The 18,144-nt window shown below is 40.7% G+C and overlaps 2 protein-coding genes across 4 annotated transcripts in view; one reads left to right on the top strand and one right to left on the bottom strand.

Moving 5' to 3' along the window:
* Positions 1-18,144, bottom strand: part of LOC149458310 (uncharacterized) — a 234,061-nt gene that overhangs the window by 63,898 nt on the left and 152,019 nt on the right. The gene's annotated exons all lie outside the window — the stretch shown is intronic.
* The window catches only part of LOC149458313 (dual specificity calcium/calmodulin-dependent 3',5'-cyclic nucleotide phosphodiesterase 1C-like), a 298,681-nt gene that overhangs the window by 250,903 nt on the left and 29,634 nt on the right, over positions 1-18,144 (top strand). Inside the window, exons 14-15 of one of the 3 annotated variants that reach the window (XM_089682403.1) lie at positions 9,851-9,928; positions 16,617-17,433. The exons of 1 other annotated variant lie outside the window; for it this stretch is intronic. In XM_089682403.1, the coding sequence (XP_089538529.1) occupies positions 9,851-9,928; positions 16,617-16,630 (92 nt within the window). In that variant the 3' untranslated portion in view covers positions 16,631-17,433. Of the gene's footprint in view, positions 1-9,850; positions 9,929-16,616; positions 17,434-18,144 lie in introns of those variants that run through there. One more of the 3 variants, XM_089682404.1, reaches the window with a different exon arrangement.

Below are 18,144 nucleotides of genomic sequence, written 5' to 3'. Positions count from 1 at the left end.
TAAAACCAGATTGGTCAAAATGGATTAATGAAGGCATAATATCCATTAAACAAACATAGGGCTAGGAACATAGCATACATTTTGAGGTCATAATTAAGTAACAAAATAGGAAAATTTGGGGTTTGATCAAGTGATTTTCCTGGTTTCGGTAGTGTCACAATCATTGCTTCTAACATCTCAGGAGGGATGGAGTCAGAAACCGCAGCTGTGTTGTATACTTTAAAAACATATAAGGCCCTTATTTATGCAAAGGATTTTAAATATTCTCCTATAAGGCCATCCAGGCCTGGGGATTTGTTATTGGGCAGAGTTTCAGTCCTGGGGATTTGTTATTGGACAGAGTTTCAGGCCTGGGGATTTGTTATTGGGCAGAGTTTCAGTCCTGGGGATTTGTTATTGGGCAGAGTTTCAGGCCTGGGGATTTGTTATTGGGCAGAGTTTCAATGACTTTAAAGATTTCAGATAGGGTGAATGTAGAGTTTAAGGATTGTAATTGTTTCTCGGACAAAGCTGGTAGATTAATGCTACTGAGGAAATGATCAATGTCAGAGAGGTTAGGTTGAAGAATGGTATCATCATCCTTTAGTTTGTACAGTGCACTATAGTATGAACTGAAGGCGTTTGCTATTCCTTGGGGATCAAATATTTGGGTATTTGAAAAAGGATGGTAGATAAAGGGGAGTGTAGTTTTAGATCGGTGGCCCTGTAATTTTTTTGCCAATAATTTACCAGCTTTATTACCAGAGGAGTAATAGAGCATTTTTAATCTGAGGGGTTTGTTCAAATTTTTGTAAGAGATGTTCTTTAATATTTTGCCTTAACCTGGAAACTTAAAAAAAAAATAATAATAATATAAAAAAATAAAATAAAATGTAAAACAAAATGTTTAAAAATTATAATTGTTGGTTATAAACTAATTTGGTGTATTTGTTTTTACTAAAAAGATAACAGAATGAATTTTGGCCAAGATTTATGATGAAATATTATTTATTTGCAAAATGTTATAAGAAAAACACTTTTTTCAAAATTTGTGGACTTTTTTATTTACATAGCAAAAAAAATAAAAATCCCAGCGATGAATAAATACCACCAAAATAAAGCTTTATCGGTCTCAAAAAAAAGGTAAAAATTCATATAGGTACCATGTTGCATGACTACGCAATTGTCATTCAAAGTGTGATAGCGCTGAAAGCTGAAAATTGCCCTGGTCAGGAAGGAGGTAAAAGTGTCCGGACTGCAAGTGGTTAAGAATCTGATCTGATGAGTGTTAGGAACATACACATTTACCAATGTAAAGCTTGTTGAGTTGATATCAGAGATGAGAATTATGTAGCGACTTGCTGGATCAAGAATTTCCTTATGGAGTGTAAAGGATACCGATTCATTGATTACTTTTTTTGCTGGCATGTTGGATAGATATATGTTGGGAATTTTTTTACGTGAACATTTAGGAAGATTTTGTGAATAGAACCGAGTTTCCTGTATGCAGAAGATATTGCACTTGTGCATAAGGGCCTCTTTCCATAAGGATGCCCTTTTAGCAGGGTGGTTCAGACCCCTGGCATTAATGGATAGAAAAGTTATTCCCATTTATGCTTTTAGTGAAGATCAAGTAGGGATGATATACTGTTGATTCTTACTCAGTTTGAGGGAAGACAGGATGTCCAATCTGTTGTTTTGAGAAGACGTTGAGCTTGTAACTACGTTGGGAGTCTTGTTGTGACAATGAAGGTCCAGACGATTTGCTGTGGCTTAATGAAGCAGTTGGCACATCAGAAAAAAAAAAAGAAGAAACTAATGTACAACCAGAGAACAAAATAAATAATGGTTAGGATGGTCTTGCAACCTGTTTGCAGTGGTATTACTGCTCAGATATTAGGGGTTTAGAACACTTAATATGTAGGTAGTTCCATATAGTATTGACAGCGGGAATACTGAACGGATTGATGTCAGATTGTGTCAGATTGATGTGGAATGACATTCAAGAGGTTTTATTTTGGTTGCGGTGTGAAGGGCGTTCATGTTTTCCTTTGTTACCTCTTCTGTTTGGACTAGGTGTTGGGGAATTTGTGGGTATAGTGCCCCAGGTTTTTAGAAGCCTCAGGCCATCATCCAGTGAGGTAATAACATGAGAGGAACCATACTTGTGGACCAGGAGTTTAGTAGGATATTTCCACTGATATGGAATATTACTCTATCTTCAACATTTTGGTAATGGTGTTGAGATTTTTCCTAAGCTGCATGGTATATTGTGATGAATCATTGAAGAGTTGAATCCTTTCATAAGGCTCAAGTATGGACTCCATCATGCAATATTTCTGCATAATTTGCTTTTTCACGTGAAAGAAATGCAATCTTAGGAGCACATCTCTTGGAGCCTGTTCTGGAATATGAGAGGGCTTTGGTGGGTGGTGGATACAGTCGATGATAAGCTCGTGAGGGGTAAGATCAAGTACCATAGAAGAGAATAATGATTCAGCATGAGATCTTAACTCATTTGGTTGCACGGTTTCAGGAATTCCCTGTAATTTGATATTATTTTATCTGGACCTGTCTTCCAAATCAGCAAGTTTGGCTCTGAACAATTGGTGGTCTTTTTCATTAGTATCATGTGCGTCCACCAGGTCGTTGATTGTATTAGCAAACTCACCCATTTTTTTCTCCACGTGTTACCCTTTCTTCTTCTAGCTCAGAAAGCTCAGAATTAAATTTTTGCATTGATGCAAGCATATCAGAATGTACTGTGCTCCTTAAGGATATTAGACCATCCTTCAGTGTTGTATCTAACACTGGTTGATTTTTGGTAGGGAAGGATGTGATGGAATAAGGTAGTTCCCTGGTGTCATCTGGGGGCTCATGATTACTGTGCACCTCTGAATGCTGTTGTGAATGATCACTCAGACAAAATCTGGCTTTTTCAGGGCTTCCAGATGATGGGCTTGCTAGCTTATGCTGTGGCTTATGTCCCCTGCTGCTGTGACTGCTTACCTGTGAATGAGAACATGCAGCAGCTGAAGAGAACAAACCGGTGCCATCTTGTTCCCACTGCTTCTGGGGTTGGGAGAAGAAATCTGTCACTTTTCTAGGTTTACGTTCCTCCCTTCCCTTGTGGGTCATGTCGGTCTGGGGAGGTGGACCGCCACTATAGGGTGTAGTACTGTTGCCTTGGGAAGCCGCTAGTAGCTTAGAAGGTCCCGCTGTGCTCTGGAGCTTCTGAATCAGCTGTCCATCTTGGTTGATGGCAAGCCACACCAAACCTCACTACATATTTTAAAAGTAACAGGAGAGCGCTCTCTCCCAGTTTCCAGGCTATATTATCTAGCAGCCTCCCATATGCTATCAAACTTGACCTACAGTGCTTCGCAAAACGAGTTGGGTAAGCATAGAAAGGGGGAGACAGGCATTTGGAACATGTTATTTGGATTCCCCTTCACAAATGCAAGTTTTTCCCTAGGCAAAGACGATCCAGCATATCTCACATGGACTTGCTCACCCATTTAAAGCTACAGAATTTGTTTTGTAAAGTAAGTTCTGCTCATACAAATACAACAAACCAAAACACAAGTCCTTACTTACTCTGGAATTATTTTGCTTCCCGTTATACCTTAAAAAATGGGATTAAGTTCTTAGTACATGATCACAAATGATCAGAAACGGTACAACTTTGGTGTACCTTCTCTCTGGATACTACTACAGTGGAAATGGACTAAATCCTTGGAATTTAAAACTAGAGGTCCAGCTGGCTTCCACCTGTGAGTCCTTAGAGAACTTTAGAAACAGCGGCTTGGCTATAACTGAGCCATTTGTAAAGACACCTTACTGAAAGGAATGGTACCAACTGATTAGAATAGAGCAAATGCGGAACTAATTTACAGAAAAGAGTTGAGATATTTATCAGGAAACTACATATTATTCAGCCTACCATCAGTAGAAGATAAGGTATTTGAGGGGATGGTAATGGACTATCACAAAATTTGTTTGTGATAAAGATATAAGTGACAGCCAGCATTGATCCATGAATAACTTTGCACAGGATATAGCGTCATTATCAGTCCTAGACAATATATGCATTTCGGTGGCAAAAATACACATTAGAAGTGATGGAAAAGGACCTGGGAGTGCCTGGAGATCACAGGGTTATCAATAGCATGCAATGTAAAGCAGCAGCTAACAAAAGATAGCAAAAAAAATCTCATGCCTTAACAAGGGCATATATTTAGGAAATAATTCAATATTTCTGCCCCTTTACAAAACAGCCTCATCCTTGCAAGGGGAGGGGGGGGGGTTCTGACCATCTGGAAACGGGGAGGGTGACTCTCCCCCTTCCTGAACCAGACCAGTTCACATGCCCTTCAACAGGCGGGGATACCTTGCAAGTGACATAGATCTAGATCTGCATTTTTCTGGACAAGGTGATTGCTAATGGATTTACATCAGGGGACATTGTTTTTATTAAAGGTCTTTTTTCATATTGTACTTTTTGGGATAGAGAGGAGGGGTGGATAACTGGAGGCCCCCTTATCCTAAAGGGGGCTTTTAAGATTTCTATAAGTCCCCCCCAAGAGACACTTGACATGTAACATTGGGAAAAGGTGCCCTGCAGGTGGTTAGAAGCTTGGATATAAATCCACTGTATCACATTTTCCAGAGCTATAGATCCACAACTACAGTGCTTGGAAGGTAACCCTCAATGTTGAAAGGCATGTGGCCTGATTTGCTTCAGTAAGGGAGGGATGCACTTCCACTGCCCTCCATTTCCTGGCTGATTGGCTTGATTTAGTTGCACCATAAACAAGCCCCTCCCCATTTTGAAAGGCATGTGGCCTGGTATGATAGAGGAAGGTCGGAGTGTGGGTGCATGCAAGTTGCCCTCCTTTTATTGGCCTCCCATGCTACATGCCGAGATGCTTTTTGGGGTATGGGAGGTGGAGAAGAGGCCGTTGTTCCTCAACATTGGTACAAGGTACCTTGCAAGTAGCAGACTTTTCTTGCAAGGTACCCCATGTTAAAAGCTATGTGGTTGGGTGTGATTTAACTTTTCCCCAGTTAATTCATAACTTAAAACCGTAGTGGCTGGCGGGAGGAACCACAGTGTCCAGTGGGGAACACTCTATCCTACACAACCAGTAGTGCTAGAGAGCAGCAGCAGCGTGAGGAAATCACTGGCTGCCCTCTGGACAGGGAAATATACAACTTATTCTTTTACATGGAGTAGATGATGGAAATATTTTATAGGGGACAAGGTTGCTTTAAATAGCAGAGGGATGAAACAGACAAGCTTGAAAAAATGGTTACATCTTTCGCTGCCAGTACTTTTTGCATTTTTTTGTACACCTAGGTCTGAGGACTAGATAAAACCCCAAACATTAAATAATTTCTGAAAAAAGAGATCCTGAAGAATAAAATGTTGTTAGTTGCAATTTTTTATGGCATGCGATATTAGAGCAATGGTTTATCAAACACATTTTCAGTAAAAAATATACTTAAGTTACAGAAATGCAATATATCACCCATTTTTGTGCCCAGTAAATAGATATTCAACATTTCAAGGTTTAAAATTTGGTGTGCCCGTGAAAAGGCGTAAAACTTTGGTACACTATCAATATTGTCCATAGGCGATATTTTCAGAGGTCATTGGTTAACTGTAAATAATTGCCCTAGAAATATTGCTCTCACCATGGTGTGTGCTGCGATATGCAACACATTGACATCTATGAAAGTGGCAATTGTGTATAGGCGAAGATGGCCCTGACGCATGCATTTTTGTTTGTCTGTGCATGTATGTTGGGGTTTTATTTTTTTTTTTGGGGGGGGGGTGGGGCTTGGTTAAGTGCTTGGGTATGTCTTTAATATGTTTAAAGTTTTTTTTCTTTTTCATTTACCTTTGTTGATATCACAAAGGGGGGCGTCAGTCCCCCTATGTGAAAGCATTTTGTGCGACAGGTTCTCTTTAGTGGGACATTAGCATGGATCTTTTAGACTCAGATGTGCCCCTGCGCTCCACTGAAGCTAATAAAGCACAGAAAGTCAAAGCACCCGGGTTCTTTTTAGTTAGGGGAGATCAGCAACTGTATGTTCACTGGTCTCTGTCCCTTCTACTCCACCCCTGGTGACCCCCCCCCCCCCCTGCTAGTCTTAGGACCTCAGGTGAAATAGCAGAGCCTGGGAACTATGGGGGAAAAAGGGTTCCAGTGGTTAGCATAAGTGATCTGCCGGATCATTTCTATCTGAAAGCCAACAGTTAGCTTGTGATGTTTACATGAACGTCAGGCTTCTGCAGCAGCTGGGAGTGTGTGTAATCCCCCCCCCGCCAATGTAGGCCTTATGTTAGCAAGGCCAGTGCTAGACTATTCTGTGCCCTAGGCAAGAGCAGCTGCTTGTACCCCCACCCCAAAAAAATAAACTGACTAGGGACCTGGGAGGAAGTGATGTTCTACAAGAAACAATAAAAATGTGGTGATGGAGATGACTGTGTGCAGGATGGAGATGACATGGTAGATAACTGTGTCAGGTCAGCAAATTAATTACCCGAGTCCTCTGCCTGGGTCAGTTTGCCCGCTCAGGCTAGCTCTGCTGGCCTCCATTGACTGCTCCAGGCGGCCACTGGCTAGCTCTGGCCTCCACAGTCTGCTCAGGGTGACCACTTAGACTCAGGGTGGCTCTGGCCTCCACCACACTCTCTCCTCCGGCTGGTCTGTCTCCGCCTGGCTCTGTGTCTCAGTGACAGTCTGTCCCTGTTCCTCTTTGCTCCGGTTGTGTCCGCAGCAGCTGCTCTTCACATTCCAGGCTGTGTGATCCTTTTAATGGGTCCGCTGTTTGGACAGCAAAGATGCACCCTTTGCTACCTCTCCTCGTGCCCCCACAACTGATCAGCTCAAGGCGGGCAGGTGTCCCTTAGATTGGTCACTGCTTAGTGAGGAGGCATGGCAATCAGGCAAAACACCTGACTACGTGCCAGTGGAGAAGGTAGGGGGAGTGATTATGATTCTTCCAGGTGCCACAACCATTTTCATTTTAACTGGCTCGTCAGAATTGTTCACAGTCGTAGTTTGCATAGCGGTGGCACCGGACCTGCATGTCAGTAGCAGTGAAAGTGTTAAACCTATTTAGTTTGGGAATGAACACAAAGTGTCTCAGGACTACATCACACCTATTCATCTCCTCAATTTCATAACATATGTTGTTCTATAGTTCATAGAGGTGACTTAGGGCGGGGCTAATAGAATTACTTACGATAACATTTAACTTAATCAACACATTTTTACACTTCTCAATCAGATATAAGGAAAATGCTTTCTAATATACTGTATTTAGCAGAGCAAAATGGAACAAATAGGAGAAGTTCATTGTTACATATATAATAAACAGAAAAAGTATATAGTGAGCGCTTAATCCATAAGCAGCTATGCACTCAAAGCAACCAATATATGCAATAAATCAAATGATAAAAACTAGTGCAGCGCTAAAAATGAAATATTAGATCAAATACACGACTTTATGGACGTTTTTCTGAATTTGATCTAATATTTTCATTTTTTAGCGCTGCACTAGTTTTTATCAAATTCAGAAAAACATCCATAAAAAGTCAATGAATAGTGGCTGGTGAATATAATGGATATCGGTGGTGCTCCGTGGGAGATAATAAAAAGGCACACTCACCAGAAATAAAATGAATAAGAGTGTTATATAAAATTCCTCATTTCTGGTGAGTGTAACTTTTTATTCTCTCCCACGGAGCACCACCATTATCCATTATATTCACCAGCCACTATGCATAGACTTTATGGACGTTTTTCTGAATTTGATAAAAACTAGTGCAGCGCTAAAAAATGAAAATATTAGATCAAATTCAGAAAAACGTCCATAAAGTCTATGAATAGTGGTGAATATAATGGATAATGGTGGTGCTTCGTGGGAGATAAAAAAAAATGCGCAGTCACCAGAAATTAGGAATTTTATATATCTCCCACGGAGCACTACCATTATCCATTATATTCACCAGCCACTATTCATAGACTTTATAGACATTTTTCTGAATTTGATAAACACTAGTGCAGCGTTAAAAATGAAATATTAGATCAAATTCAGAAAAACGTCTATAAAGTCTATGAATAGTGCCTGGTGAATATAATGGATTATGGTGGTGCTCCGTGGGAGATTATAAAAATGCGCACTCACCAGAAATAAAATGAATAAGAGGGTTATATAAAATTCCTCATCAGGAGGTCTGGTCACCTTGGGCAATCCTCCCTTCTGCGTGATGACAGGATTCAGTAAAGATGAATAAGATCCAGGTAACCAGAGGTTTCCTCAAAGGGGCTGGCTAGAAGAACTGCCTGTTAACAGGGGATCTTCCACCTCTTGGTATGATGCCTGCATCCTGGCACAGGGTTTCTGAAAATAAGTACTCCTCTCAAGGAGTCAGAGAAGGACACCCATAGTGTAGTATGGTTAACAGGAAAATTTTATTAGACAAGCAAAGGTATCCAAATCGCGATAGGTAAAATATTCATCCAGGTATAGTGTGAACTAACCCTGAGGATATTAAAGATGGCCGCCGGGCCTCCACGTGGCTCCGGCGGCGTAGCGTTGGTTCCATTCCTCTGATGATGTGCGTGCGCATGTAACGCGTAAGGAGGAGCCCGGACGTCGTGACGCTCTGCCGTAGCCACTTGGAGGCCTGGCGGCCATCTTTAATATCCTCAGGGTTTGTTCACACTATACCTGGATGAATATTTTACCTGAGGATATTAAAGATGGCCGCTGGGCCTCCAAGTGGATACGGCGTAGCGTCACGACGTCCGGGCTCCTCCTTACCCGTTACGTGCGCACGCACATCAGAGGAATGGAACCAACGCTACGCCGCCGGAGCCACGTGGAGGCCCGGAGGCCATCTTTAATATCCTCAGGGTTATTTCACACTATACCTGGATGAATAATTTATCTATCGCGATTTGGATACCTTTGCTTGTCTAATAAAATTTTACTGTTAACCATACTACACTATGGGCGTCCTTCTCTGACTCCTTGAGAGGAGTACTTATTTTCAGAAACCCTGTGCCAGGATCCAGGCAACATACCAAGAGGTGCAAGATCCCCTGTTAACAGGCAGCTCCTTCCAGCCAGCCCCTTTGAGGAAACCTCTGGTTACCTGGATCTTCATCTTTACTGAATCCTGTCATCACGCAGAAGGGAGGATTGCCCAAGGTGACCAGAACTCCTGATGAGGAATTTTATATAACGCTCTTATTCATTTTATTTCTGGTGAGTGCGCATTTTTATTATCTCCCACGGAGCACCACCATTATCCATTATATTCACCAGCCACTATTCATAGACTTTATGGATGTTTTTCTGAATTTGATCTAATATTTCATTTTTAGCGCTGCACTAGTTTTTATCATTGTTACATATAGTTTAAGTAAGATAACAAAAAAAAGCTAAAAATTCTCCCATGAAGTATATGTGCATTTAAGCTGAATTCTAGGTAATGTCAGGAGGTGACATCACTGTCTCCACCTCAACCAGTAAGAGAAGGCCAATTACAGACCGCAATATAAACTGGAGAATGGCTCTAACCAATCACTGCTCTATCCAAATGAAAAAAAAACAAAAACACGTTACTTATACTTTAGCTCCAATGTTTCATTTAGCAGGAGTTGCTATTGTGCTAACAGGTTAATTTGTAAAATTGTACATCTGTTTATTTTTTAAAAATCCAAATTATAAAATGAACTGATTTATTATTCATTCTTCACATTTTTATCAAATATGTGCCTGTTTTGCTGGGAATGTACATGACATATATATATAAAAAAACATTTTGTTTTGTTTAATTTCACTTTTACAGAAAGCAGATTGGTGACAACAGGGTTGCACAGCTCTCCTTGCCCTCCATCACCAATAGCAATTGGCCACCATAAAAAAGGTAGGCTTTGCTGTTGCTGAAAAACAATACATACATATAGATAATTACATATGCAAACAGAGCATAAAGCAGGGAATGTAAGAATATCTGCATAGTACTATAGGATTTAGTAGTACCTCTGTGTTTTTTTACTTAAAATGACCCTGTTAGGAAAAAACTGGTAAAATCACCATGTAAAAGAAGAGTAGGAATACTTCCTTCTCCTTTTATCAGTGTCTCCAGCTGTTGCTGGTATCTAATACTTTTAGGAGTATTGAATGCTGTATCTTGTGGTGGGTGGTTGCCAATGGGAGGAACCACAGGGCACAACAGGAACTACAACATTCAGCACTCCCATACAGTACATGCATTCCAGCGGTATCTGTGAATCTGCACCAGAGCAAAAACTGCAGGCGGTAGTTCTTCTTCATCTTCCTTTAACTGCCATTTTTCCAAGTGACAGGGTCGCTTTAACATATAATGGACTAAATGCAATTTCTCCTGCGCTCCGGGACCCAGGCCGGTGGTAAGTAGATCAAATCCCAACAAAGCAACCACCGGGGCATACAAGGTCGTGCGTCTCCAAACCAAGGCTGGGGAAGCCCGAACAGAACTGTGAAGTAAAACAAGAAGAAGCGCACCAACCTTGCGCATTACCTCAGTAACCAAAATTTATTTAGTAAAAGAATGGTACTCACAAACAGCGAATAAAAACAGGCATGCAAGTCCTCCCAGGAACTTCAAAGGCAAGAGCTCTGAGGAAGAAGGCATGACCTTCGAAACGCGTCAGCTGTACTGAGTGTCTACCCCCATGATGGTATTCGCGCTGGCCTCTTGCCTTTGAAGTCCCTGGGAGGACTTACATGCCTGTTTTTATTCGCTGTTTGTGAGTACCATTCTTTTACTAAATACATTTTGGTTACTGAGGTAATGCGCAAGGTTGGTGCGCTTCTTCTTGTTTTACTTCGTGTGACGGGAGTGACTTTTGGGGGTGGGGGGACCTCTGTATCATCTCCCCAAATCATTATGTTTAACCCACCCTGTGCCTGTTTAAGGGGTACAGGGTGTGTATGTGAATGTCTGAGTCTTGTGTATAGTGTGTGTTCCTTTGTCTAGTCCACATTGGCTGTCCATTGTCTGTTTGCCATGTGCTACCCCCCATTGTGCTGTGTCTTCCTGTCCAGCCAACTACTATGGGATGTACGGTTTGTGTATTGGTGTGGGGGTTGGTCAATGTCCTTTACCATGTGTTTCATCCCATTTTTCTGTGTCTGGGTGGGATGGGGCGGGCTGATTATGTATTTCCTGTTCCTGGTTGTGTTTCCCCGCCCTCTGTATAAAACATGTTGTTTGTGTAAAATAAAGAGTTGTTGGCTTCCTGTATTATGAAGAGCTGGGTATTGTCTGTTTCCTGAGGGATTTCAAGGGCGTGGTCCGTGGATGGTGTTCGGACAGGGGAAGTTGTGCTATAACGGAAAAACTCAGTGCGGTCTGGGTTCCCGTTCCGTTACACTTCGCTTTAACATATATCCATTATTTTACTGACACAAAATGTTTTCATACATAATGACCAAAATACAACTATGTAGAAAATCCATCAACTGCTAACAATACAAACTTTACAGAATAAAAACAAATTAACCTACAGTGGGGAGAGAGTCTTTTCATGTGACTTCATGAACAATATTGAAAATACACAAATCCTTCGACAGATTTGAGGGATGTGTTGAAGCTGTATGTAGTGTTATGGAACAAGTTGGCACATGTGCCCTACCTCCTTGTGTGGCCCTTCCACCACTATATCCTGCAGGTCCTGCTTGCCCCCACTACTTTCACCCAAAAAATATAAACCCTAAAAGACTAAACATGTAAGATACAAACCCACACTTTTCTATTTTATGTTAACCCAAGCAGAAAGTAAAATAAAGGATAAAGAAAAATAATAAAACACAACAAAGAAAAAAGACTGCAAAGGGGTGGCACAGAGGCTAGCAAGCAACCACACTTGCTGCTGATACAGAGCAAAAATGGAGTCCCAAGAACGATTGTTAGATCTACGGAGCTCTGGTGGGGTGGGCTACATACCCAAGTGTATCCCCCAGTTCAAAGTCCACAGTATAGCACCTTATCTCTCCCTACACAGATTAGTCAACTTTCCCTGACCATTTCAAACAGACAGACATTATTGTGCTGGGAGAGAACCCTTTTAAAGTGAGGGTGCTGACTTGTCCATTCCTTCTGGTTATTGGCTCTTAGAGACCCATCTAACCAGGGGCAAAGTCTGTGCAGTGCATTATGGGTTTGGGAGACCCATCTAACTAGGGGCAAAGTCTGTGCAGTGCATTATGGGTTTGGGAGACCCATCTAACTAGGGGCAAAGTCTGTGCAGTGCATTATGGCTTTGGGAGACCCATCTAACTAGGGGCAAAGTCTGCAGTGCATTATGGGTTTGGGAGACCCATCTAACTAGGGGCAAAGTCTGTGCAGTGCATTATGGGTTTGGGAGACCCATCTAACTAGGGGCAAAGTCTGTGCAGTGCATTATGGCTTTGGGAGACCCATCTAACTAGGGGCAAAGTCTGCAGTGCATTATGGGTTTGGGAGACCCATCTAACTAGGGGCAAAGTCTGTGCAGTGCATTATGGGTTTGGGAGACCCATCTAACTAGGGGCAAAGTCTGTGCAGTGCATTATGGGTTTGGGGGACCCATCTAACTAGGGGCAAAGTCTGTGCAGTGCATTATGGGTTTGGGGGACCCATCTAACTAGGGGCAAAGTCTGTGCAGTGCATTATGGTTTTGGGAGACCCATCTAACTAGGGGCAAAGTCTGTGCAGTGCATTATGGCTTTGGGAGACCCATCTAACTAGGGGCAAAGTCTGTGCAGTGCATTATGGGTTTGGGAGACCCATCTAACTAGGGGCAAAGTCTGTGCAGTGCATTATGGGTTTGGGAGACCCATCTAACTAGGGGCAAAGTCTGTGCAGTGCATTATGGGTTTGGGAGACCCATCTAACTAGGGGCAAAGTCTGTGCAGTGCATTATGGGTTTGGGAGACCCATCTAACTAGGGGCAAAGTCTGTGCAGTGCATTATGGGTTTGGGAGACCCATCTAACCAGGGGCAAAGTCTGTGCAGTGCATTATGGTTTTGGGAGACCCATCTAACCAGGGGCAAAGTCTGTGCAGTGCATTATGGGTTTGGGAGACCCATCTAACCAGGGGCAAAGTCTGTGCAGTGCATTAAGCAAATTTTCGGCCGTAAGTTCAAAATTTCACAAAATATTTCTTGAACACAAAAAGGTGGCTCGGAACCTCATATGCCAAATATAACATTCTTAGCCCATAAAATGAAATTCCAGGCAGATGTACAAGACACAAATTATATCGGCATTGCATTCAAGAATACATCCTTACATTTATTTTTAATGTAGGCAGTACAAATACCTGAATTTGACTTGATATTTGCCAGTTGTAGCCCCTGTACAGTAGAGCACAGACTGGGATAGAGAGAAGCTATACAAGAAGCCAATCAGCTGCTCTGCAGTACAAGGGACAATGCTGATAGGAGGGGAGTGCAGAGTGACAAAAGAGATCACTCATCAGATCATCACTCTGCTCCTTCCCCTCTCACAGTGTCCAGTTACAGGCTGGGGGAGAGACAAAACCTGTAACTATTTCCTAACCGTAAGTCCTCATGCACACTTGACGTTTTTACAGCTGCTGTTTTTGGCTACTGACTTTTTTCTACAGCCAGTAAACCCCCCACAGCATGTTATCCTATGAATACATAGACTGCAATCAACATTTTTTTTGGCTGGAAAAAAAAAAAAAAAAGAAAAACAGGACTAGTGGGTTTCTAGAGGAGTTTTCTAGCTGTAAAAATGCTCTAACACTGAAAAACGTGGTAAAACTCCACAAACCGGTGTTTTTGGTCTTTTTTTGAGCAAAAAAAAAAATTTTTTTTAACCTCCTCGGCGGTCTGATTATTTCCAATTTTTTTGTGCTGAAAGCGGTACATTTTTTTTGCATGGAAATATGTATTTTTTTTATTGTAGGCTGTAATTTTTAGGAATAACTCACTGAAATCTGTCTGAACAAGAGTCTAGTAAACATCCCAGGTAGGATAAAATTTGAAACCCGAAATCATAAATTATAATTTAATAAATAATCATAAAAAATAATAATATAATAATAAATGTAATTCAATAATATAATCAAACCAAAAACACTGAAATTTGAAATACAGAGGCAAATTCGCACATCGCTGAGCAAAGTCGCAAAATCGTTTTCAGTGTCTGATGACGAATTTCCCCCATGAATCATTATCACTCAATTCTGCAAGAGGTTCTGATTTACTATCGCTGTTCTCTAGCCGGTCTAAAACCGCTTTTGACCTAAAGGGACGCTTTTTGGACGCCATGGACCTTTCTAAGTTTCCAGGCAGAAAGAACAGTCAAAATGCAGGCAGGGCGCCGGACAAAGCACTCGGGACAAAATGTATGTGAAATGCATTGAAACAGCAATGTTTTACTATGTAAATAGTCATTTTAAAAAAATTACTTTTTTTTAAATTTTAAATTTCCCGCCGGTTCCGGCGCCCGTACGTCCCCGACGTCACAGGGACCGGAACACGGAAGCCGGATGCCGGCATCGGCCAGAGGAGATGGCCGAGGACGCTGCAGGGGACGCATCGCGGGAGCAAAGGACAAGGTAAGTGCTGCAGGGACTCCCTGAGCAACGCCGCATGGTAAGCCCGAGTGTAGCTCGGGGTTACCGCTTTTGGTACTGACATTTTACCCCGAGCTACACTCGGGAATACCGCCAGGGAGGTTAAAGAGTGGAAACACTGCTAAAGGCCGGTAAACACGAATGCAAAAACGCCAAAAAAAAAGCTGAAAAACTCACGCTTTTAACTTGACTTTACACAACTAACGTTTCCAGCACTATCAGAACGTCCAGTGTGCATGAGGTCTTACAGAGAGAAAAATTTCCATTCCTGATGGGGCTGTGCTGTAGGACAAAGCTGTGTAAATCTCGGAACTGAATGGACAAAAATTATTATTACTATACAGTATTTATACAGCGCTAAAAGGTTTGCTCAGCGCTGTACATTATAAAAATATAAAAATGTGTAAAAATACAAATCCTTTGACCAGTAACAACAAGCTTGCTTGTACATACGTATCTTATCTGTGTTTTGAGCTGTTTGCCTAGAGATTTGCTTTACCACCATGATCAGTATTATATATAATAATTTACTTTAAGACACATTTTATGTTTTTCATACACACCTCACTCCGTTTTCTTTCCACTTTTATGTTTTTCATGCACACCTCACTCCGTTTTCTTTTTCATACACACCGCACTCCGTTTTCCTTCCCATTTTATGTTTTTTATACATACCTCACTCCGTTTTCTTTCCCATTTTATGTTTTTCATACACACCTCACTCACTTTTCTTTCCCATTTTATGTTTTTCATACACACCTCACTCACTTTTCTTTCCCATTTTATGTTTTTCACTCCGTTTTCTTTCCCATTTTATGTTTTTCATACACACCTCACTCACTTTTCTTTCCCATTTTATGTTTTTCATACACACCTCACTCACTTTTCTTTCCCATTTTATGTTTTTCACTCCGTTTTCTTTCCCATTTTATGTTTTTCATACACACCTCACTCACTTTTCTTTCCCATTTTATGTTTTTCACTCCGTTTTCTTTCCCATTTTATGTTTTTCATACACACCTCACTCACTTTTCTTTCCCATTTTATGTTTTTCATACACACCTCACTCACTTTTCTTTCCCATTTTATGTTTTTCATACACACCTCACTCACTTTTCTTTCCCATTTTATGTTTTTCACTCCGTTTTCTTTCCCATTTTATGTTTTTCATACATACCTCACTCCGTTTTCTTTCCCATTTTATGTTTTTCATACACACCTCACTCACTTTTCTTTCCCATTTTATGTTTTTCATACACACCTCACTCACTTTTCTTTCCCATTTTATGTTTTTCATACACACCTCACTCACTTTTCTTTCCCATTTTATGTTTTTCACTCCGTTTTCTTTCCCATTTTATGTTTTTCATACACACCTCACTCACTTTTCTTTCCCATTTTATGTTTTTCATACACACCTCACTCCGTTTTCCTTCCCATTTTATGTTTTTCATACATACCTCACTCACTTTTCTTTCCCATTTTATGTTTTTCATACACACCTCACTCACTTTTCTTTCCCATTTTATGTTTTTCATACACACCTCACTCACTTTTCTTTCCCATTTTATGTTTTTCATACATACCTCACTCTGTTTTCCTTCCCATTTTATGTTTTTCATACACACCTCACTCACTTTTCTTTCCCATTTTATGTTTTTCACTCAGTTTTCTTTCCCATTTTATGTTTTTCATACACACCTCACTCACTTTTCTTTCCCATTTTATGTTTTTCATACACACCTCACTCACTTTTCTTTCCCATTTTATGTTTTTCATACATACCTCACTCACTTTTCTTTCCCATTTTATGTTTTTCATACATACCTCACTCTGTTTTCCTTCCCATTTTATGTTTTTCATACACACCTCACTCACTTTTCTTTCCCAACAGATTTTTATTTTTTATTTTTGCAGAAGGACAACCAACGGAGCTAATAACTCAAAAGTGACTCTTGCTTTTTTTTCTTTTTCTTTTCCAGATAAAGAAGAGTAAAAGAGCCAATAAATGTCATCATTTTAGCTGAGCTTCTTCATTCTGTTCCTACTTCCACAAAGACAAGTCTCTTGGGAACAAAAGGCATTAGCTTTATAAGCAAGGCAACCACTGATTACTTTACAGAGAAAGACTAGTTTTTTTTTTTCCCTCCCCTACTCCATGAAATAAAATGACTTGGCTTTTTACACTGCAGGCAAAATATTTGGGGAACTTTAAGTCATTGCTAATTACAATATTAGGTCTGGGATTAGAAAACCTTCAGTGAACAAAAATGATAACTCACAAGAAATTTAAATTTTGAAACCTACACAACAGAAATCCTTTTGGAAAGTTCATTTCAAGTGTCCCAGAAGCTAACACGTATGTTTACGCATGAGGTGGTTTGAAGCCAAACCAGAGGATTTTCATCCTGCACTTAAAACAGAACTGCACAGTTTAAAGTTCTCCACCATGGCTTGGCACACTGCACAGGGTTACAACACTGTCTGTTCTAGTGTTTTATGTTCTACAAATATGTTAGCGTTCATTTTATTGCCGAAGGCTTATATTTTATTTTTTCATGATACACCTTTAGTAAAAAAAAAAAGGAAAAAAAAAAAAAGTCACGTAATGTCTAAATTAATGTAGAAATTTGTTCTAGGCTCATTTACTGGTTATCATTTCAAGGTCTTCCATAAATATTGGTTACTAATGGCACAGCATGCTGGAAACAAAATCTTTCCTGCATCTCACCTTTATACTTCTGCCAGTGCACTGTAGTGAATGAAGACAAAGATGATAAAATGGACATAATGACTGAAGTTATTGTAGTTTTGGGTTCTATTAGTTTTATATTTTTTTTTTAATATGTTTATAAACATTGCTGCAATTTTGTTTTTCTTTTACTAAAAAAGGGAATTTCAAGTGTTGCTGAACCCAGGACTCTGCATTCACTATCTGGTCTCCCACAGTACACAGAACATGGAAGTGCAATTATTTTAGTAAATATAAACTGCTGAATACCTTTTCTCATCATCAGTTACAGCAGTCTTGTGACTGTATTAGTGTCCAGCAGAGCACTGGTTAAGGCTTGTAGGAGTTTTTTTCTGCTCTAGGAGGATGCATAACCCCTGACCTCTGTCTAGACCAGTGGTTCTCAACCTTCCTAAGGCCGTGACCCTTTAATACAGTTCCTCATGTTGTGGTGACCCCCAACCATAAAATTATTTACCCAGTAATTATAATTCATGAGTGTTTTACCTCCAATACTGCTGCTTTCTACACAGTAGCTCTTTTTAAACACAGTAGCTGCTCTTTACACATCAGAAATATGTGTTTTCTGATGGTCTTGGGGGACCCCTGTGAAAGGGTCGTTCGACCCCCAAAGGGGTCGCGACCCACAGGTTGAGAACCACTGGTCTAGACAGTGCTGATTGGCCCTGTGCTGATCACATGCACTCTCCCAAGAAAAAAAAAAAAAAAACCCTCTCTAGCACTACACACCAAACTGAGCATGTGCAGAGTGTCTCCAC

This window comes from Staurois parvus, unplaced genomic scaffold, assembly GCF_062004578.1.
Source record: "Staurois parvus isolate SC_StPar_1 unplaced genomic scaffold, SC_StPar_1.0 ptg000288l, whole genome shotgun sequence".
NCBI classification, from domain to species: Eukaryota; Metazoa; Chordata; class Amphibia; order Anura; family Ranidae; genus Staurois; species Staurois parvus.
This window is presented reverse-complemented; position numbering and strand designations above follow the sequence as displayed.